Raw genomic sequence first — 23025 nt, 5'->3', positions numbered from 1 at the left:
TAGATAATTATAAGCCCATTGTTTTAGTACATGAAATACACTTTAAATATTTATTTTGCTCTAATTTCATTTTTAATGTACCTACACATAAAATAAACTCAATTAAGCACACATATAGTATAGTTTAGCATTAAAGCACCTAAATGTAAGGTAAGTAATGCACTAAAAATATATAATTATAGCCAAACATTACTACCCCACACTTAAACGTTGCTCGTCCTCGAGTCAACCAAAAACTCACACCATCTTTGAGCACTTAACATATTTAACACTTTTGAAGCACACTACACCAATGACCATGGTTTATAGCAACAATTAAACTTTAGCATATGCAATCACATACACTTCCCTTTTCTTATGCCATACTTCACAAATATTCACAATAAAAAAAACATGCTCCTAACAATCCTAACCTCAAAAATCGACTCAATGTCACAATGCACTCATGGCTTGAACACCCAACATCATTGAGAGAAGTCTAATAACGTCACCTATCCCTCGCGAAATCATGTGTCCTCACAACAAGAACAAATGAGTAAGTTGAATCCATACATTCGAATCAAATGCTCAAATATATTTTAAAGACTCAAATAAATCAAATAAACTCCTCACTCTCATAAAGAAGTCACATGCATGCACAAAGTACCATAGGCTTGCTCATTATGTAAACATCCACTAATGTAGGCTTGCTCAATCTAAAATCAGTTAGGACTTTTTCATGGTTGTAACGTGGGCTAAGGGAAGGTTAAGATATATTTTGAATTAGTGGTTCATCCTCCCAAGCACTTTAACACATCACGTAATAACTTTAAGCGCAAATTCCTCAATCCACTTCAATTTTACAAACAAGATCACACCCCAAAAATATTCCCTCATTCTTTAAGTACTACTTTACTTTATATCCCACTAGCAAGAACAAGACAATAATTTATTCATCTATATTTTTTCCTTCTTTTCTACTCTTTTTTTTTCTACTCTTGTTTTTCCCTTTTCAGTTTCCGCTAGTGGTGTATTACTTTAAAAAATAAGTGCACCCTTCTTTCTTTCATTGGTTCCACTCGAAAGTCACCCTACACTTAGTCCTTACTTCTTCTAGCGCTCATTTCACAATTAAAGTGCTTTAAGAGGTAAAAGGATCAAAATAATAAAAATTTAGAACAAAGGGGTATAGGATTGTAATGTGGTTGCCAAATAAAAGTCTATAGGTTCAAAAGGGTTGACTAGGGATAATTTTTATTCATGGTAAGCATTAAGTTCAAAAGAATCAAATAAAGCCTAAAATTATTTTTCAAATCGAGCAAAACCTAAAATTTCGCTTCAACTCACATATCGGGCAAGTTCTAGACTCTAATGCAATGACGCAGACTATACAATTTCTCGCCACACATGGCACATGACTCACTAAGGATGATTACATTCCGATTCTCAAATAATTGCAAGTATTCACAGAGCCACAAAATATTAAGCATTAAGCACAAAGTGAGCACGAGCCAAGAAAATGAGACATAGGCATTAATAGACCTGCTATCTGACTCAATAAGGCATCATAAGCAATTTCAAACTATAGAGAAGGTAATACACATGCTAGAGCCTAAATACGCTACTATCAAACAAGTCAAAAGCGCCTAGGAATTTCATTTTCCTTCTTTTATTCCCTAAATCCTATTCTACTCTAAAAATAAAAACTATGACCCGGTTTAAACTACATCCCATGAAAAAGAACCGAGGTACAAAGAAAAACCACGGGTGACTATTACTACCTACAAAAATAAAAGATATATTTTTAGATTTTTCTATTTTTCAATTTTTTTTTTTGTGTTTTTGGTCAAACTTTAAACCCTCAAAAAAATTGTCTAGGATATCTATCGTCGGTAAAAGTCCAATCTTTTCTATTTTCTAAAAATAAAAACTATTCAATTAAACTAAGACAACTAAAATAGCATAAAAAATCACCCCGACAATCTCCTCACCCCACACTTAAAATTGTGCATTGTCTCCAGTGCACACCATAACTAATAAAAGGGTAAAAGAAACTCCATGGTAGGCCAAAGGTCGAAGCACTAGCAGCTCATGGGGTACTCAGACTTCTCCCAGGCATGGTCCTTCGTGCGGGTACCTCACACTTAGTTCCAACCATCTGGCTTACTGTTGCATCCTTCCAATAGATTTTCTTTCCATGCTCCTACAAAATAAAAAAAACTATACTACAAAAATAATATAATAAAAATTAAAGAAATAAAAATTACAGAAATAAAAACAAAATAAAAAATAAAAAAAAACAGTAAAGTTGGGTTGTCTCCCAACAAGCGCCTTAGTTAACGTCGTGGCACGGCATGAACCACTTTTTGCCTCTACTTCAAACTTATGAATTGGATCCCAAGTTTTGATTCTGCTCTAGGATCATGCTCTTAGGGCGATACAAATTGCTGCGAGCCAAAAATTAAGTGATTCTTTATGCACTTTTTGGCTTTCAATCGAGGAGTGTCACCTTGCCTAGATGGCCTTGAAAATTTCAGAATCTAGGGCTCATCCACTTCTTCCTTTGACTCTTGCATTGGCTCATATAAATCAATTTCCATACCTCCTTCTGAGCACAATGTCGAAAAATAATTGGAGTGAGGACCAATGTGCTCAAACTCAAAATTCAACTTGTTATCGACCTCCTCTTCTTGCCACAAAGAATTAATTAAAATTGTATCTGTAAGGTCCTCAGTTGACTCCAGTACCACTTCTTCAACATCGACATCATCAAATTCTAGTTGGTTGGTTTGGTCATATTCTCTTCTCAACTCCTCCATTATAATGGCAATTTCTACAGCCAATTCATGTTCTTCTTGGCTACTATCCACACTGTAAGCATGTTGTGCTTTACAAGGTTCAATTTGTTTATTCGCTTGAGCCTCCAAGTTGTGAACAGCTGCCTCTTGTCTTTGTATCTGCAGTGGTTTCTCATCATATTGTTCCACAAGGCACTTCAACTTATCTTTGATCTCCTTCAGGTCAACGTCCCCAGGTTCTTTGTTCCTATTAACTTCACATGAAAATGTAGAACCATCATAATAAGGGGTTGGGGGAGGATAAGAAATACAAGTACAATCATAAAAGTGGCCATCTTGACCACCACAAACATCACATATATTCCACACACAAGATTGAGTTTGTGCACATAACTCGCTCTCGGGAATATTTTGATAATTTTGCCACCGGTGGTTTCCTTCACAATATATATGAGGATCAATAGTAGAATTACCAACACCTAAACTCCCATAATTTCAAGATGTCATGTTTCTCAAATCAACAAGTAGAATAAAATAAAATAAAATAAAAAACAAGACTAAATAAAGTTCAAACTTGAAACCTAGCAATATGTACACATATAACTACACCGTTAGTTCCCCGGTAACGACACCAAAATTTGATCACGCCCAATTATGCCTTATAAAAAGGACTAAGCGATCGTTGCAAATATAATCCGGTTTACAAGCCCGGAATCGAATCCCACAGAGAACTAAGGCTTAGCTACAGTTATTCAATATTGCTAAGAAACACAAGTCCGAACAATTTCCTAATTATAGAGATTATAATATTTATTTCTAACTAATTAACTAACAACTATTAAAAAGCAGTAAAATTATCAACTAACAAGGATGAAATTTGTGACAAGACTAAGGAGGTCTAGAGTTATGATTTTCCCAATTGTCGGAATCCTTCCCGCTATACCTTCTATAATTTCGCCTAAGTATTTTCTACCGATCGTGAGTACTTCAGGTATCATAATTCTCTTCCGAGCAACTACTACAATTTACTAGACATATTCTTCCGAACTACGCTAGCTGGCACTAGTTTACTGCTCACTAAGATCGCACCAAGGTTTTATTATTCCTAATATCACCTTTAAACCCTTCGTATTGATTCCTCACATATGCCAGGAGTGATGTTGTTCAACAACTACCTAAATATATACCATTTTCCAAGCAATACATACTAAATAGGCACAGTCAATTGATGGTCATTCAATCAACAACAATAAACACGTAGTTGAACAAGTAGAGAAATCCAACGACTCAATGATATAGAAACATAACAAAGAATTTATCCTACAAAAGGTTATATCAAAACTCTAGATAATAAATTAGCTATTCATAATAGTATACAAAACTACAATACTAAAATTCATAACCAATAATGAAAATAGGAAGAAGGAAGTAAAAAACTCGTAGAAGAATTCCCCGCCTTGATCCTAGTGTGGTCTTGCCTCCTTAGGTCAAATCCCCTCAAAATGGTGTTTAATGACTATTTATATGTGTAGGGAAAAACCTAGACGAAATAACCAAGTCCAAAACCAAATATGAGACAAAATAGGCCTGGAACCCGGAACATCCTCGCGACAGACCGCGCTTCGTGAGGCCAAACGCGCGGTAAACCTCGCTGCACCCTCGCGTTGCGAGGGAGAATGCCAGGAAATTTGCTTGCCTCGCCTGCTGCTTCTTCGATTCAAATTTTGCTGCCTACTTTTCCCTTCTTTCACGTTTTTGTTTTTTTCTCTTTTCCACTTGACTTTTGTCTCCTTTTGATTTGTCTTCCATAATTACTTTATTATTATATAATCATAAGCCCATTCTTTTAGTGCATAAATTACACTTTAAATATTTACTTTGCTCAAATTTCATTTCCAATGTACCTACACATAAAATAAACTCAATTAAGCACACATATAGTATAGTTTAGCATTAAAGCACCTAAATGTATAGTAAGTAATGCACTAAAAATATATAATTATAGCCAAACATCAAGAGCATACACTCATCTGAAAATACTTGTACTTATTTCTCAAAGGAGGGATATCGTTGACGATTTGCAATTCAAGTGTGCCTCTCTGCTTTCTAAGTGACATGAACCAGATGCATGTAGAAGTTGGCAATGACGAGGTAATATCCTTTACCATCTACAAATATGGTCTTGTATGCAATGAATTCATTGATTTTCTTGATTATTCATTCCTATAGGATCAATTGAAGATGGGAGTTGTGGTTTGGGATGCATAGATAAAAGTGTGGAGGCGAAATGGTTCAATACTTATCCAAATATCAAATCACGTATAGTCTTAAGAAGATATTATGGTATTGCCCTTTACCATAAATCGCTGTTGCAAATTTCTGAAACTCAATTCATTGATACCCTCGGAAGTTACCTACCCTCGAAAGTGGATCCGGCCCTATTTTTGATGGTTCACATATTAATTATTTTCAATTTAGGTGATGCCCGAATTCCATCAATTCCTTCAAGGATTGGCTTTCAGGAACACTGCCTGCATCTTCAATTCATTGAGTAGGACTGTAGGAGTAAAGGAAAGTATAGACCTTACAAAGAGCATTTCAGTTCAAGCTTGCTGAGTCATCCTAGGGCCTTGATTGAAAAACACCAAAAACCTTGTTTTCACTTTCATTACATTCAAACAACCAAATATTCTTTGCAAAAACTATAACCAAACACAACTCCAACTTCATTTTTATCAACGGTTGTGTTACAAAAATGGTCGTTACTTAGCTTCCACCCTTTCATATTCAGCATTTAGGAACAACAATGAATGCTAAAGATTCACATCCTACATTTATAAGGTCCTTCAACGTTTTTAACATCAATATCCCATATTCTGGTGGCTAGCGCTGATGATATTGTTAGCTTGATGAAAAATGTGCTATGCATTGCCATACATCTTTATTCTAAAAAAGAAAGAAAGAAAGAATAAAATAATAATACTGTTGTATTTTCTTTAAGTGGGAACTGGCTGCTTAATTCTTTTTTTCATACCGTATATGACTAATAGTACGAAGCCAATAATATATGAGGTTATTTTTAAGAACTAAGTTATACTGTTGTTTTTCAGGTGGGGATGTATTTTTCTTTATACGGTATATGGGGATTTTATGAAGCCAATAATCTAGGTTACTTTTGTTTACGTTTTTTTTTAATTTAATCGTTCGGTATCCGAAACTCAAATGCTGATTATGTATTATTATAAGGGAAGAAGGAAGCTACACTGAAATATAATTTTCCTACGATGGAAAGAGTACGCGAGAGGTTATTTTCTACTTCTTAAACTTCTAATGATTGTGGTCGGTTCACTTCAAGCCTCCAGCAATATTGTAGTTCTTTTTGTGTTTGATATAATTGGGTATATGGATTAGGTTTTACTTTTTTTTTCTTTCATTATGTGTTGTCGTCCTTTTTACTTGTATAGAAAAGAAGATATATATTTATAATTTATATACATACACATTAAATGTCAAAAATATCACGATTTAAATTTTGTTACACATACAACACATAAACTGATCATTATTCAATGTGTGTTGTCGTCCTTTTTACTTGTACGGACAAGATTATATATATATATATATATATAAAATGTCAAAAATATCGTGATTTAAATTTTGTTACACGTACAACACTTAAACCGATCGTATTTTTTTTTAAAAATAATTCTCGTTCTTTACCCATCTTCTAAGAAAAATTAAAAATAGTATCGCCTTAATACATTTCAAGTATCCCTAGAAGACCAAAAACTCTTACGCAGTGAAAAATTAAGAAAAATTATAGAACTAATTGTAGATAATTAGAACATGAAATTTAATCTATTTGAATTTTAGAATTTTAAAGGAATCTTAACATATTTCTTATATTTGGGTATTAGAATAGAATCATTTCGCATATTTAGGTTTCACTAGTTATATCTGAAATCCTCCAGAATAATTCCTCATAGAATTAGTGTAATAATAAATTATGATACGTTCTATTACAGAATTGGGAGAGAGAAGAAAAAAGTGGAACCTTAGTAATTAGAACATATATGCAACTTTGTAAAGGGAGAGAGAAGTGGGAGGATTTATATCCCTAATAAATGCTCTCACATATAAATTATTATGATACGTTCTCCTAATAACCTTATAATAAATCCTCATAGAATTAGTCTAATAATAAATTACAAGTCCCTGTATCTCATTTCTAAAATCTAAAATTACTTTATTGCTTTAACGACAACATACACTGCGTGAGGTATCACTCGGCCCCTTCATTTTCTTACCGGCGACATGTGTTGATATATGCAATTTTCGCTTTTTGGATGATTTTTTCTCACTATCTGCAGCAGTAGAAAGTGTGGCATCCTTGTTCTCAATTTTTTCCTCATTCCCTTCTGGCTCAATGACCAACATACTAGCTAAATTAAAGTCCAGAATGAAACTGTCCCTTTCTAATCTATCTAGTCTCTTGAAATGTCTCCGAGTATAACCAATAACACCTTCAAGCGCTTCTCCAATGCCCTTTATCTATATTAAAACAAAAAAGACTTATAAGTTTAAATAGTTCCAATAGATTGATGTTCGACATGCTTAAGTCAAATGTATGTGTATTCAAGCATTAAGAACAAGCAGCGAATCAACTAAATGAACTTTCTTGCCATAAAGAATGATGGAAATGCCAATACAAGACCAAGCTAATATATGAAACCACTTTTTCTTGATAGAGATTTAGCATGATTTGAAGGCCTGTCAAAGCAATGGAAAAATATTTACGGAGGTCTTACTTGTATGGTAAATCTTCTGGACTATGTAATTCAATGAACCTACTAAGCATTTTAACAATTTTTTTAAAGCCCACATTGTCTATTTTTTTCTGGGGGTGGGGGGGGGGGGGGGGGGGAAGACACGACAATAGTACCTTAATAGTCTCGGTATCAAGAATCTTGACCAATTGGGAAAAAACAAACTGTGCAATATGATATATCTTTGTCTTCGTGTTCCATTCCCTCACATATTCCCAAAGCAAATAGACCTTTTCTTTAGAAAGAGCCTCAAGTGCTTTTCCTATCAGATCTCCAGCATCTCTCTCCCTGCCAAGAGCTAGATGTCAGACAAAAGTAGTGATACAATAGCATTTACATCAGCCATCAATAACCAAAAAGGGAAGACAAATTTAGAACCATCACTTAAAAAAATGGAGAAATCAGGACTACCTGTTGATTTCACCAAATATATCTAGAAGGTCATGCGGTCTTCGAAGCTCCAATGCTATCTGGATGGCTCTGGTGTAGTCAGCATCTATTAGAGCAATTTTTAACTCTTGACCCCGTAGAACGCCTTCCTCCTGCACAAGCAACATAACACTATCACATGAAAGTTTTGTAGTAATTTTCAGTTTAATTAAACAAAATAATAGCTAATTGCACCTAATTAACTAATCCACGATATTCATAATATGCCTGTAAACCCATAGGCATCTTAAATTATTACGGAACTAGTTCTCAAATTCCCTCGAAGATTTTAGCAGACAGAAGCACATAACAAGGTTATACCGTTAATCAAGTAAACTAACAGCATGCGATTACAAACTAGAGCACAAGCAGCATCCTTCATTTTCTTTTCTTTTTTGGCACAAGCAGCACCCTCCAAAATTGCTTTAGACATTTGAGAGACGAAACAAATGTGATCAAGCCATTAGGACCTCACTGGGGCATTTTAAACGCTCATAAAACATCTTTTCTGCCACAGAAACTAATGCCTTAGTAGAATTATAATTATCAAGTAACACCCAACAATTGCTGTTCAATGAATATGATTTCAAGATACACTTACTTCTTTACGAAAAGCTTCCTCTTTATCTAAAGCTGTTGAGTCATGCCACAGATTGATCACCGCATCACCACCGCCAGTTGCAAGCATTTCTGTTTTCTTACCAACAGCCAGGGCCCAAATCTGGATAGCAAGTTAGAGAGAAAACAAGATATTACCAATCCCAACTGTGTGGCAAATATCTGAGAAGAAAATGAACGAGTGTCATTTTGTAAGAAAACAGTAAAATTGTCAGCAACTTTACAATGTAGTCAAATGTCGCTATATTAATGGCAACCATAGCAGCGCTCAAAAACCAAATTAACTGTGCTCAAGTCGACTCATTAATTTAGATCAACTAGTTTTTCCAGGATGGAGAGATAAAAAGATAGCTCTATTATAAGAGAATAGATATTTAAATTAAATAACATAAATACTTAATCACCTTATCCTCATGTTGGTCATATGTTGCAATACACTCATTGGTCTTAACTGTCCACAACTTCATCAAACCACCAGCACCTGGAGAGACGGTCATATCTTTTAGCAAAAGTAGGCTATGAGAAACAGAAAAATCAACATAATGAAGCTATATTGGCTTCGGGATGTCATGTTACCACAAGAAACAAACTGAGTTCCATGGGTAAGAAACGATGCTCTTAACACACTTGATGTATGCCCTTCAAATGTTTTAAGACATGATCCATCAGATATGGCCCATATCTTTATCGTCTTATCTCCAGAAGCTGTTATCACGCAATGATCAACTGGAGAAAACTCCACAGACCATATCCCCCTTTTATGCCCTTTCAGTGTAACCACTGACACTAGGTCTGGAAGTCTCCATATGCAGGCAGTGCGATCCTAGTAAAATATGACGAAATTGGACAAGAATAAAAAAATATACAAGAAGCAAAAAATGCAAATTCGTCTCCTTTGGCAGCTTTTTATGCCAAGATTTAATAAGATGTCTCAATGTTTCAAACCTGGGAACCACTGCAAACAAGACTGTCATTTGGTGCTATTGCCAAAGAGTTAATATCCTTGTCATGTGCTGCTACAACTGCTTTTGCTTTCAGAGTCATAATTTCTTCATTGTTGCCAGAGACACCGTCCATATTCCATACCTTGAGAGTATGGTCACTGGAAGAATGTAGAAAGATAAAGATATAACTTCTAGAAAATATGATAAAGAAACATTTAGATTAGTTTGTGTTAGGATTTCTAGAGAAGAATCGAGTCATAGGACGATGAACAGGAAAATCTAAACCTATTGACGTCGAATTTCCCTTCCATTTGTTTGAGCTCTTAGATCGACCTATTTTGAGTATAATTCAGCTCGTTAAAGGGAAGTTGAACCTTAGAGCTCAATGGAAGAGAGAACTTTGATCTCTTATTTTGGTTGAAATATGACGTGGGTTCAAAATCCCCCTTTAAATAGGGAGTCTTATTAAAGCAGCAGGAAACATAATCCTTCAGAAACTAGGAAACATAAACCTTATTCTAGAGTAATATAAATAGCAAAACAGAAAGCTTGATATAAAATAAAAATCAAATACTTAATTTAATTAACTCCCCTTCGGCCATAAGTCTTGCCTACCAATGCGTCTACAAAATTTTGCTTCAGCAATCATCATTTAACAGATTTTGAAGCCTAAAAAACGTACGATTTAAGGCTAAATAATAAAAATTTTACAGATACAAAGGCGATTTTTATCTTATTTGCATCCAACCAGTAAAAGAAACATCAACTCAAGTCAGCAGAACCGAGGGAAAACTCGATTCAGCATTAATCTTCATCCGTGGAGGAGCATTAATATCAAGCAAGCAGAAGCTTCAGAGTGGCATAACTAGATTAAAAAGAAAAAGAAAGAGGAGCACTGTAATTCAGAAGAGAGTTATTACCGAAGTATCTAGGAGATAAATGGGCTCATTCAAGGGCCAAACGATAGCATAAATATTCACAGAGATTTGATCAATCCACTTTACAACATGGAGGCTTGAACCACTAAAACAATTTTTAGGAGATTAGACAGTCACATTTCACCTGTAATTTTTTAGGCCATATTTTTTGCAATGCATAATAGTTTTAGTTGTAATGGACAACGGTCATGGCAAAGACTCTATTATCAACTATATTCTAAAAAGCACGAGATCTCGAAACTGCGCCTTTACAAATTCCTAATTGTGAGCCAAAATTCAAAACTGATGCTAAACATAGACTTTTAGGACACATAATCTTGATTCCTGAAAATGTAATTTGGATAAGATGCCGGCCCCACAAGTTTATAAAGGCATATGCAGAAGAAGGATATGCTCAATGCAGAGTTCAGGGATAATCACTTACCTACTACCACTCACGAAGAAGTTTCGTTGCTTCTTTGAAAAAGCAACAGCACCAACAGCTCCCATGTGACCTATGCCTACGCCAACACAAGACTTGTTCTCGCAATCCCATAACCTAACCTATGGAAACACCAGAATTAAGAATAGCAGAAAAAATTGGTTTTAATCTTGAATAGTGAAGTAAAATCTTGGTAAACCAGCACATAAGAGAAAGGGAAACGGCATAAATAAAATGCTGCATATTTGTCTAAAGAGCAAAAAGAAATATGACAAACTTACATTGTTGTCCTTGCTCCCCGTTACTATTAGTGTTCTTCCAGAACTTGATACACAGGTATCAAGACACAAAATAACATCAGTGTGCCCAGACAATACATAAGAGCACGACATTGATTCAAGATCGTATACCCGTACCTGTATATATATGCAACATTTTAGAACCTCAGAAAAGAGTCTAATTTAAAGTGTGATGACATGAATGCTTTATCCAAACTAAATTTAAACTATTACTTAGATACATGCACCAATTTTACACCAAAGAAGGCAATTTCTAAATCTATGTCACAATAAATGAATCCGGAAGGGGTAATGCGTATGCATGTTATCTACTCAGATAAAGGCTTGTACAATAAATGAAAAACCAAAGAACTGTTTAGACTATTAAGGCATGTATGTACCATGAGAGGATATCCTCAGTTCTGATCTATATCTATATTATATTAAAAGTTGGAAGCCTTAAACTTCAAGTTAAATTACTAAAATGCCCTTCTAATTATTAACCTAAATATCCTATTTGATTAAAAAAATTAAATAAACTAACGGCTACATAATCAAAACACCCCTTCATAATAGTCACAACTATTTTGATGCCACTTAACCTCTTTTTCTAAGCAAGTGTCATTTCTGTTTTTGCAAATGAAATTTTACAAGTAGTCCTTATTCTTAAAATATAGAGTCAACATGAAAATTAATTGTTTCCCGGTTCATGATGACTTGATATTTGTGCATGCAGTAACACCAATGGCTCTGGCAAGATCTTGGGCAATACAGAGTTCACCAAGCATGGGAAAATAAAAGCGTAATTGTGATTTTCTTCTTATCACATAATGGATAATAGACAATAAACTAGGATCATGAGACAATCCAAAAAGAAAGTCCACCACTTTTTAAAGAACAATGAATGAAAGTTATGGGAGTGTGAGGAATATGTGGTGGATATGCCTAAACTTCCATCCACAATCATGACTTGCTGACACAACGTAACGGTGAGTGTTACCATTTTCATCGATAGGGTAATCAAATTATTTGATGGTAAATTTGTTTTCATAAGATATTAAATAATATTTTACTTGTCATACTTATTGCATCAAAATATTTAACAGAAATATTCTAACAATTTAATGCACTGAGCCAATTAAGTTGGTACTTTACACTTTATTTTCTTCCATTGATAAATGACAAATAATGTTGACTCGCCATTTGTCGGCAGAAATATCTTTCTTTTGTTAATTTTGTCCAGATTGTCACAATAAAGATTCGTATTGTAAATTTAAAGTTGTTTCCCCTTTGGCCCAAAGGGGTCTGAGTGACCCCCTCTCACCTTTTCTCTTCATAATAGCAAGGGCTGAACAACATATTGAAGACTGCACATAGCAATGGGTGGATCAAGGGTTTCAATGTTGCAAGTAGTCAAGTTGAGAGGTTGGAAATTACTCACCTTCAATATGCAGATTATACTCTAATTATGTGTGGTGCAGAAGAACGTCAAGCAAAATATATTAGGATTATCCTTATCCTCTCTAAAGCTATTTCTGGACTTCATATTAATTGGAGGAAAAGTCAGATTTTATCCTGTTAATGAGATGCCTAACATGACAAACATTCTGGGAGGGGAAGTCGGTTCTTTTCCTACTATCTATTTGGGGATGCTTCGGGAGCAAAAAGCAAATACAAAGAAATATGGAATGGAGTTCTGGAAAGATGTGAGCAAAAGTTAGCCGGATGGAAAACACAATACATTTCTTTGGGAGGTAGACTAGTTCTTATTAACTCTGTGCTAGATGCTCTCCCAACCTACATGATGTCCATATTCCCTTCACCTGCAAGTGTAGAAAGGAGAATGGAAGTCATGAGAAGGAATTTCTTATGGCATGGAAATAAAGAGAAGAAAGGATTTCACTTAGTTAAATGGAAAGAGTTAGACCATTAGTAAACAAGAAGGGGGATTGGGAATGAGAAATCTGAGAAGGCAAAACAAATGTCTATCAATGAAGTGGTTGTGGAGATTTACAAGGGAAGAACAAACACTACGGGGAAGAGTGATAAAAGCAAAGTATGAAAAAAAAGGCTTCTGGATGACTAGGGAGGTGAAGAATCCTTATGGAACCAGTTTATAGAGATTAATTAGGAACCTGTGGCCAAATCTTTCATCCAAATTGAAATTTAATGTGAGGATGGAAGGAAAATATTATTCTGGGAAGATAACTGGCTGGGAATAGGATGCTTGAAGGTTTTATTCCCCGACATTTTTACAGAGCTATAATGAAGGATGTAAGAGGGATTCAGGGATGGAACTTAACATTCAGAAGACTACTTCAAAATTGGGAATTGCCTAGAATTGCAGAATTCTAACAAGGCAGAGGATTGCAAGAGGGGGAAGACACTCTTTCATGGAAGAAGCACAGCAATGCAAGTTATACAGTAAGTTCAGCCTACAAAGATTTGAATCAGGTATCTCAAAACAGTTAAAATATGGAAAGTTAAAATACCATACAAAGTGGCATGCTTTACTTGGTTGGTGGCTAAAGTAGTAGTACTTACTCAGGAAAAGCTTAGGAAAAGAGGATTGCCAATTTGTTCTAGATGCTATTTATAAGGACAAGATGCAGAGACAATTAGTCATCTGTTTCTACATTGTAGAGTGACCAGGCAATTGTGGGAATTGTTCATCAACCTAAGGGGTATTAGGTGGACAATGCCAGAAAGAACCTTTGAATTCTGGAAAGTTGGAATACAGGGGGGAACTCTACTTCTAACAAAGACAGATGGAAAATTGTCCCCGCAGCTATTTGGTGGACAATATGGAAGGAGAGGAATGCAAGGTGCTTTGAAGATACAAGCAGCCCTACACAAAAGATTAAGATGAATTGTATTCTTCTTTTTAGTTATTAGTGTAAATTAGAATATATTGATGACCATGATTCAATCATAGAAGTCTTAGGCTCCTTGTGAGAAGAACAAGGATGTTACGCTTTTGGGTTTTGTCTAAGCTCTCCATGATGCACATTCCGGCTCCCAGCACAATTTTTGTTTGGAAAATGATAGGGACCCGTAGAGACAGCATTACAGAATAAAAAATTGCTTCTCACAATGTTGGGGAAATGTTGGGGAAAATTACTTCTTAGACTGCCAAGTTTTTATCTTATTCTGGGAGAATTCAGCTGATCAGAAGTGTATTACTTTCCATTCAAATGTACAGGTCTCAAATCTTTATCCTCCCTAAGAAGATTGTGAAAGTCATTGAAGCTATTTGTAGACAATACCTTTGGACTAGTAATACTAATGTGTCAAAGAGGGCTTTAATTGCTTGGGAAAGATTAAGCTATCCCATTTGTGCTGGTGGCTTAAACTTGACAGACATGCAAAGCTGGAACAGGGCTGCTATATGTAAATTGCTATGGAATTTATGTGCTAAAAAGGACAAGCTATGGGTTGCTTGGATCCATAATTACTACATCAAAGGGGGTTCTATTTGGGATGCTCAATGTAAAGCAACCATCTTGGATCATTCATAAAATCCTTGATGCCAAGAAATATTTAGATAATATTACCTGCAAGGTAGCTCAGTTGGTTGAGCATGGGGCTTCCATAATGAGGTCTCAGGTCTGAAACCTGGGTTGAGCTCGTCGCACGAGGCTTGCTTAGTGCGGGTTATCTCTCTTGTGTGGTTTGCGGGATATTGCACAGAAGCGAGATTTACCCAGTGCGTACCCAAAGGGTAGCGGTTGCGGGTTCCCTTGTTGGTGGAATGAAGTAGACTTGCTCCCAGTTTCCAAGAAGCTTTACACGGAGATGAGAGGAGATTTCATTAAAGTGGAATGGAGAAGGTTAACTTGCAATAACCAGGGCTGTCCTAAATGAATATTTATACTGCAACTGGCTATCATGGAGAGACTTTTGACACGTGATCGACTGGCAAAATGGGGTGTTGTTGACAGCGGGACCTGCCCATTATGCAATGCTATGTCTGAGAGCCACAGTCGCTTGTTTTTTGACTGTGTGTTCTCTGCTAAAGTATGGGACAGTTTGCTACAATGGCTAGGTGTTTCCAGGGGTATCTCAATTGGCAAAATGAAGTGCAATGAGCAGCACATATGCAAGAGGTATGAAGGGGCAACATGAGATATATCGAATGTCTTTGGCTGGTGCAATATACCATTTATGGCAGGAAAGAAACCAGCGTATTTTCCAGCGAAAGCAGAGACCTGAAGCAACAATTATTAGGCAGGTTATACAAGAGGTGTTCTGTCGAGGAAGCTTGAAGATGAAGATTGCAAGGAGCTTGGAGCATATGAATTTCTATCCTAATTAAGCTAGGATACAAATTTGATTGACATTTGATTGGCAGATTCTGAGCCTAGTTGGTCAGATCTATTTCTTTGTACTGAACCTTGTCACTTTGGTAATAATACTACTTATTTAAAAAAAAACTTCTCAATTTCCAGGGGCCGGGGAGATTGGCGAGGATAGTACGCACCGTATAGGGGTGGGGTGGATGAAATGGAAGCCAGCGTCTGGTGTCTTGTGTGACAGGAAGGTGCCTCCAAAACTTAAAGGCAAGTTCTATAGAGCGGTGGTTAGACCGGCCATGATATATGTTGCAAAGTGTTGGCCAGTCAAGAATTCTCATATCCAGAAGATGAAAGTTGCAGAAATGAGGATGTTGAGATGGATGTGCGGACACACTAGGCTGGATAAGATTAGGAATGAAGATATCCGGGTGAAGGTGGGCGTGGCTCCCATGGAAGACAAGATGCGGGAAGCTAGGCAGGCTTAGATGGTTCGGGCACGTGCGGAGGAGAAGCCTGGATGCCCCAGTAAGGAGGTGTGAACGGCTGGCCTTGACGGGTATGAGAAAAGGTAGAGGGCGGCCAAAGAAATATTAGGGAGAGATGATCAAGCAGGACATGGTGCGGCTTCAGATTTCCGAGGACATGGCCCTTGATAGGAAGTTGTGGAGGTCGAGCATTAAGATTGTAAGTTAGAAGGTAGGAGGCTAGTCTGATAGTGCTTCGTCTTAGGCTGCTAGTAGCTTCAGTTGTGTCCATATTACTTCTTTAAGGTTGCATGTTAGGTCGTAAAAGGCTAGTCTGATAGAATTTTGTCTTAGGATGCTAGTGGCTCTTGTTGTACCCATATTACTCCATTGTGTCTGTAGTACTGTGCCATTATTACTGCTTATTGTTATTGATTCTCTCTCTATTTTCTGGTTATTATGTTGTTGGCGTTATCTTTTTTGCTTCCTTTGCTATTACTGCTCCACTGCCTCTTTTCATCTTCTTGAGCAGAGGGTCTATCGAAAACAGTTTCTCTACTCCTCCGAAGTAGGGGTAAGGTCTGCGTACACACTACCCTCCCCATACCCCACTTGTGGAATTCCACTAGGTGGTTGTTGTTGTTGTTGTTGGGGTAAGCCGGTAAGGTCTGCGTACACACTACCCTCCCCAGACCCTACTTGTGGAATTCCACTGGGTTGTTGTTGTTGTTGTTGGTTTTTTAACCCTTTACAAACTTTTTTTAGTTTTATGACCTTTTTACAAGAGATCATTTTTTACACAGAGAGATCTGAAACGGTCATTTTCTTTGTTCAAATTGTAAGAGGGCAAGAGACATCAATTATTATTGTTAGTTGTTGTTGCTGCTACTTATTTCCCCCCCAAAAAAAAAGCTTCTCACAAAAGATTTTTTAGCCCTTTACAAACTTTTTTTAGTTTTATGACCTTTTCACAAGAGATGATTTTTTACACGTAGAGATCTGAAACGGTCATATTCTTTGTTCAAATTGTAAGAGGGCAAGAGGCAACAACAACAACAATATCTACATTACTTTATTTGTCACAAAAAAACAACCCAGTAGAATCCCACTAGTGGGGTCTGGAGAGGGTAGAGTGTACGCAGACCTTACCCCTACCCCGGAAGGATAGGGAAGTTGTTTCCGGAAGACCCTCGGCTCAAGAAAACGATTTATTTGTCACAGAAATATCTATATTTGCTTTTATATTGAAGACAAATTATCTTCAGGATGGCATTGTGAAGAGTGGAAAAAATATTTTGCTTCTATTCAACAAATAAAAGATGTAGCCTTAACAGAAACATGATTGAAGATGCAAAACATAAAATGGTTACTTAAGGCTTTTATCAGAAGAGTAGGGAATAAGGGAAATGGAGATATGTTTAATGCAATAATTTATAGTTTAATGCAATACGTTTTGGTTACATTTTACGATTAATATTAGGATTTAATATTAATATTTTCTATGTGAATTTAGGATCTTCTCAAGTTGCAAAAAGTTCCTGATTGCATCTTTTGTCCTGCTAAAATACGAGCCTTCAATATTTTACTGAGCAACTTTTGTAATTATAAAACTAAACAAGGTGTCAGAGAAATATAAAATGAAATAGAGTTCCTTTTCTTTTTGGGTTAGCCAAATAGACTAAAAGGGCAGCCCGGTGCACTATGCTCCCGCTATGCGCGGGGTCCGGGGAAGGGCCGGACCACAAGGGTCTATGTAGCTAAATAGAATCAACAATCATTATTTTGTTTTACTTATACTTTTTTCGTTAACTTTTATTTTCTGTCTCAAACACAATTTTTAATAAGTAATAGCTATATGTTTTGAGACGGTACACGCACAACGCGTGTGCCGAGAGACTAGTTTATTGATATTTATTGAAAATGCATATAATTATAACAAAGTATAAAGCATAACCTAATAATGGGTCAAATTGTAGATCTCACGCCCCCCACAACTCATTCATTTAATTTCGAGAAAAGATATTCAAGGATGTCAAATTCTGAAGAGAAACTTCAAGATGGGCCAAACAAGCTGGACCATTATCTGCAGTATTCCATACATTACTCAATAGTTTAAACCCAGAAAAGCATTAAGGAACTTACCTGCTCTACACTTGTTGCGACGGCAAGGAACTGTTCATCATCACCCAAAAATTTCATGTCTGCAATCTCTTCATTGTATCCAACAAACCTCTTCCTAAGAGGTAGATTCATACTACCTACAGATTCCTCTGGATAGTAGAGAAAAAACTGCTGGTCTGCTGTAACACAGAGCAACTCTTGACTTGCAGGCAAAATCAAAGCAGAAATAAAGCCCCTCTTTGAATATTCATTGTCAGAGCTTATGGTGATATCGGAGTTTTTCTGCTCAAAGAGGCACAGTGCCCTGTTACACAAGCATATCGAGTGATTTAGTAAGCCACCGTATTTTAGGAGGATTGAAGCAAAAAAAATATTGAACAGAGAATGGTTTTAAAGTTCTGAGTTTCTAGTCACACCACTAATATAGGCAACTATTTTGATTCACCGATCCTCCTTCTCCCTCTTTACATACCAAAATAAACCTCTTAAAGTCTTTCTATAAAAAGTAATGGATGCCTTAAATACCTTCTACTTTCACAAATTCTGAGTATTTATTTTTACAGTGAATGCCCATTTCAAACCCTCTATCTCACATTGTCTCTCCCTGAATTTGGATAATCAAACTAAAGAGCCCAAAAGTTATTCTCAAGATCTGCACAAACTATGCCTCTTCTTTTCTTTTTGAGAAGGAAATCATGCCCCTTCATTCCGCCTAATGTTTATTTTAAGTTGTCATGATATCTCACAGAAATGCAGGAATCGCATGAGTGAAGTGTCTACTATGATACATATTGAATTTATAAATTATAGGCATGATAATGGATAGGTTATCTCTAAAATATGATTTCCCAGAGAGCTGTTCACATGAGTAGCACATGGAAAACTCTAGTTACTCACTGCAAGAGAAATCAACAATAAATGAGAACACTTTAGAAGACAACAGATCAAAGAAACTGCAGTTGGAGAAGGCAATTAAAGAGATGAATTCCTGTATCTTTCAAGTTTCGACTGGGTTGAACGTTCAATCTTCTTAAGAACATTAAAGTGATTCTCACGTACCTATCAGAACTCCATATCCGCACCAATCCACGCTCACCAACTGTGATGAAATTAATTGATGGTACATCACTTCTGTTCTTTGCCTGCGGATGTTTTGATGAAGCTAGGCATGCAGCGAAAGGAGACTCTGAACCAATTATACACACGGTTTCAACTGACTCAAGTGTTAGTATTGTGGTCAGGCAGCCGTAGTCATGCAAGTTAAACAAATTCACAACCTGTCATTAGTATCAGTATCAACAAGTGCCACAAATGGCATTAAAGGTGTTCCCATAAAGAATTAGAAAAGAAAAGAAAAAAAACTTCCAACCTGATGATTTTAAACAGAAACATTCAATTAGTTACCTGCAATCTAGAAGTCTCCCCTAGCATGTATAATACAGGTAACTACTTGACAACAAGATATTCTTTAATATTTTCTTGTTTTGGTGACTAAGATAAATCCCGCTTGACAAAGCGTGAAAAAAAATACCAGGTACTCAATAAGACCAGGATATAAAAATGCTCATTGACTTTACAAGTCCCTCTTGATCAAATTTTGTGGAGCATACCTTCGCAGGTAACTCCCAACCCAGACCAAAAAGTCAAGGAACTACATTCATGTCTAGCAAGTTGACAATGGTGTATGCTCAAGCCTTACATACTGAAGGTCGACTGTCCTTGTTGATAACTTCATATCAATCTGGAAATCCAAGTTTTTTTGTTTGTCCGGGACGAGGGGGAATTTTTTTTGGTAAAGATAGTTAGAAGCTCTATACCGGTTTATACGTTGCATGATTCAAGCTACTACTTTGTGCTCAGATTCTTGGAGTCATCTTTCAAAGGCCTCAAGATGGATAAAGTTTACTGTAGTCCTTGTTACATTATTTATGACCTCAGTAGCAATTATTTCCTCAACCTACCAGTCAAATAAAAAGTGGGAGAAAAAGATGAGTAAATGGAGAACATGCCTTGTCTCTCCCTGCAGTGATCAAAGTCCATCCATCATCGGATATTGCCATGGAAGTGACGGTTGATTGATGTTTCTCTAGTTTTGCCAGACATTTCTTTTTTGCCTTTTGTGTCAGATCCCAGACCCTTACTAAACCATCATCACCACCAGAGAACAACTATAGACAATTACAAAACACTTAGTTCAACAAGAAGAGAAGAAACACAAAGATTAGGAGCAGTTACTTTAACATTAAAACCCCTCTTTAGCAAATATGTGGAAGAAGTAGCACAATGACTCAGCTAACAACAACATACCCAGTATTATCCCACACTGTGGGGTCTGGGGAGGGTAGTGTGTACGCAGACCTTAGCCCTACCTTGTGAGGATAGAGAGGCTGTTTCCAATAGACCCTCGGCTCAGGAAAGCATAAGCATAATGACTCAGCTAACAGCTACATAAAAATGGCTTACTTGATAGCCAATTGTAGTATAGAAGATGAACAGTTTGATTAAAAACAAAAATCACCTAAAATCTAAATAGGAGCTTTTTCACAACTTTTTTCTTATTTGATCCTCAATATCTAACACTTAATACAAAATGGAGTTTGCAAGTGATGTCACAGGCCACTAGAACATCACCAATTCATGATAAAACGTATAACAGCAACAACTGGATAATATTGGCAATCACCTGCAGGCGGTCCGGGTGAGGATGAAACATAACGGTGGTGACAACCCCTTTATGACCTTGGAACTGATGAGTGCAGAATCCCCCATCCACATCCCATACGCGAACATTCCCGTCAGACCCTGATGTTGCGAGCAATCCACCTGATGCATCACAAGCCATCCCCATTACAGGTCCTTCATGCCCCTGTAAAAACCAGCCACTCAAAGTCATGTTTCATTATTCTTTTTCACTCAAAACTACAACTTGGCTAGTCGTGAAGAGTTATTCACTTCAATAGAGGAGGTCACCTTTAGCATTTAGTATCACTTCTCCACAAAGCAACAACATAAAGAAAGATAATTAATACTACTCCCTCTGTTTCAATTTATGTGAACCTACTAGGGTCAAACTTAATAACTTTGACAGTAAATTTTGACATAGATTTTTCATACTATAAGTCATGATAATTTATAATTCAAACAACTTAGTCAAAGAACCACCTCAAATATTAAAAGGTTCACATAAACTGAAACATAGGGAGTAGTACATACCTTCCAAGAGCGTAGGCATTTGAGGGTGGAAAGGTCCCAAACTGTAATTAGGCGACTATGGCTAGCAGAAAAGAGGATATTATTAGTATTAGGGTTAAGAGCAAGAGCTGTCACTGGTTCAGAATCGCCTTCTATTGTAGATTTTATCATCGAAGAGGATAACTCGACCAGCTTAATTGTGTCATTACACGCACATACCATAAACGAACCATCCGAGGCAACAACATAAGGGCCTCCAGTGTAGAATTGCTCAAGAGACTTGACACACTTGTAACTCTTCTTCAATTCCATTATTATAAATTCATAACCACAATAATCGAGAATTTGCACCAGTTTGCTCAACACAAACAAGGAGGAGAGGGGTTAAGGGTTTTATATTTCAACGAGTGCTAAAGCCATATATTTATAGGTTTCGACCTTTTATAAACTGCTTACAGAAGGCCGTACGGGCCCAAATTCCAAATATTACTATTTTTCCTACAAGTTAATAAAAACAGTCTTATTTATTATAAACCAAAATTATTTTAAAATATTATTTTCTATAACTAACTTTTATATTTTATAACAAGATAAGTATTTTATGGTATATACTATCATTGAGACATGAAATAAGGCATAAAATACGTTACTTATGTTCTTCCTCTCTATTATTAAGGGATTGTTGTTACTCTATTCATAAATACATGCGCGCGAATACATGCGCATACAGCTATATTCATGAATACAGCAGCGCGAATACATGTAAATACATGCGCGTACAGCTGGACTACCCTGATTTTAGGCACTTTTTGTTGTTGTATTCGTGAATACATGGCGCGAATACATGTGAATACATGCGCGTACAGCTGGACTGCCCTGATTTTAGGCGCTTTTTACTGTTGTATTTATGAATACATGACGCGAATATAGACTCTTTTTGTTGTTGTATTCATGAATACAGTATCGCGAATACATGTGAATACACTACCGTAACAACTGAATAGTAATTATAGAAAGTTAATAGCCACTAAACAATAGATGTTTATCAAAATTTCTTTTAATAAAAAGGAGAGTTCAAGAGCTTCCGGTCGTCATTGTGCTTGCGGTCAAAAGGTAAAGTTGACATTGCAGATTTTTGAGCTACTCTGATTGGTTAATTTTGTATTGGTACTGTAGCATCTTGATAAATTTTTGTCGTGTGGGACATTTTGACGATGTTTTGATATACTCTTTTATTTAGTGTCTTACGCGTGTCTTCAGATGCAATATTATGTCAGCCATTACAGTGGGCCCACAAGAACGATGGACTCTACTGACAAGTTTGTCTTTGGATTGTTGATAATTTACTCTACAGACAAATTTATTGATAAGTTTGTCTTTGGATTGTTGATACTTCATTAGGCTTTTGGGCCCACCTTAATACACATAAACTCTTCCTAATTGAAAATTTACATGGTATAACTAAATTATACACTATACTTATCATAAATAAATACACTTTAAACTAATTATAATACATAGCCATATTTTGAATTTTATAGCAAATGCCCTCTCTAAGGGATTTCTAACCTTAAATTAACCTTTTCCTCTCTTCCTCCTTTCATCTTCAGCCGCCTCCCCCATCTCCCTTAAACTCTCTATCTCTCCGGTGTTACAATCTCGTCGGAGAACCACCGCCGGCCTTGCCCGTTGGAACACTGCCGTCCGTCCTCATTTTTATTT

General features: G+C 36.3%; 1 protein-coding gene across 1 annotated transcript; it reads right to left on the bottom strand.

The window, feature by feature from the left end:
- Positions 1-6885: 6885 nt before the first annotated feature.
- On the bottom strand, positions 6886-21723 carry LOC107785039 (protein TORMOZ EMBRYO DEFECTIVE). The gene is made up of 14 exons (XM_016606258.2): positions 21325-21723; positions 20795-20977; positions 20121-20279; positions 19171-19388; positions 18133-18415; positions 11235-11369; positions 10957-11075; positions 9596-9752; positions 9227-9473; positions 9055-9131; positions 8634-8753; positions 8015-8145; positions 7720-7891; positions 6886-7328 (listed from the first exon to the last, which is right to left on the bottom strand). Exons 1-14 carry the CDS (start codon positions 21613-21615, stop codon positions 7032-7034), a joined length of 2589 nt encoding a protein of 862 aa, XP_016461744.2. The 5' UTR covers positions 21616-21723; the 3' UTR covers positions 6886-7031.
- Between the last annotated feature and the right edge of the window lie 1302 nt (positions 21724-23025).

Source organism: Nicotiana tabacum, chromosome 23, assembly GCF_000715075.1.
Source record: "Nicotiana tabacum cultivar K326 chromosome 23, ASM71507v2, whole genome shotgun sequence".
NCBI classification, from domain to species: Eukaryota; Viridiplantae; Streptophyta; class Magnoliopsida; order Solanales; family Solanaceae; genus Nicotiana; species Nicotiana tabacum.
Note: the sequence above shows the minus strand (reverse complement) of the source record. Positions and strands in the feature narration are given on the sequence as shown.

What these genes read in the sequence shown, in the direction of transcription:
- LOC107785039 (XM_016606258.2), bottom strand. Translation starts at nt 21,615, where the DNA reads ATGGAATTGAAGAAGAGTTACAAGTGTGTCAAGTCTCTTGAGCAATTC. An exon ending in TTCTTCGTGAGTGGTAGTAG is followed by an intron (nt 9,753 to 10,956) that starts GTAAGTGATTAT and finishes ACATTCTTCCAG; the next exon opens with TGACCATACTCTCAAGGTAT. An exon ending in TTGTTTGCAGTGGTTCCCAG is followed by an intron (nt 9,474 to 9,595) that starts GTTTGAAACATT and finishes ATATTTTACTAG; the next exon opens with GATCGCACTGCCTGCATATG.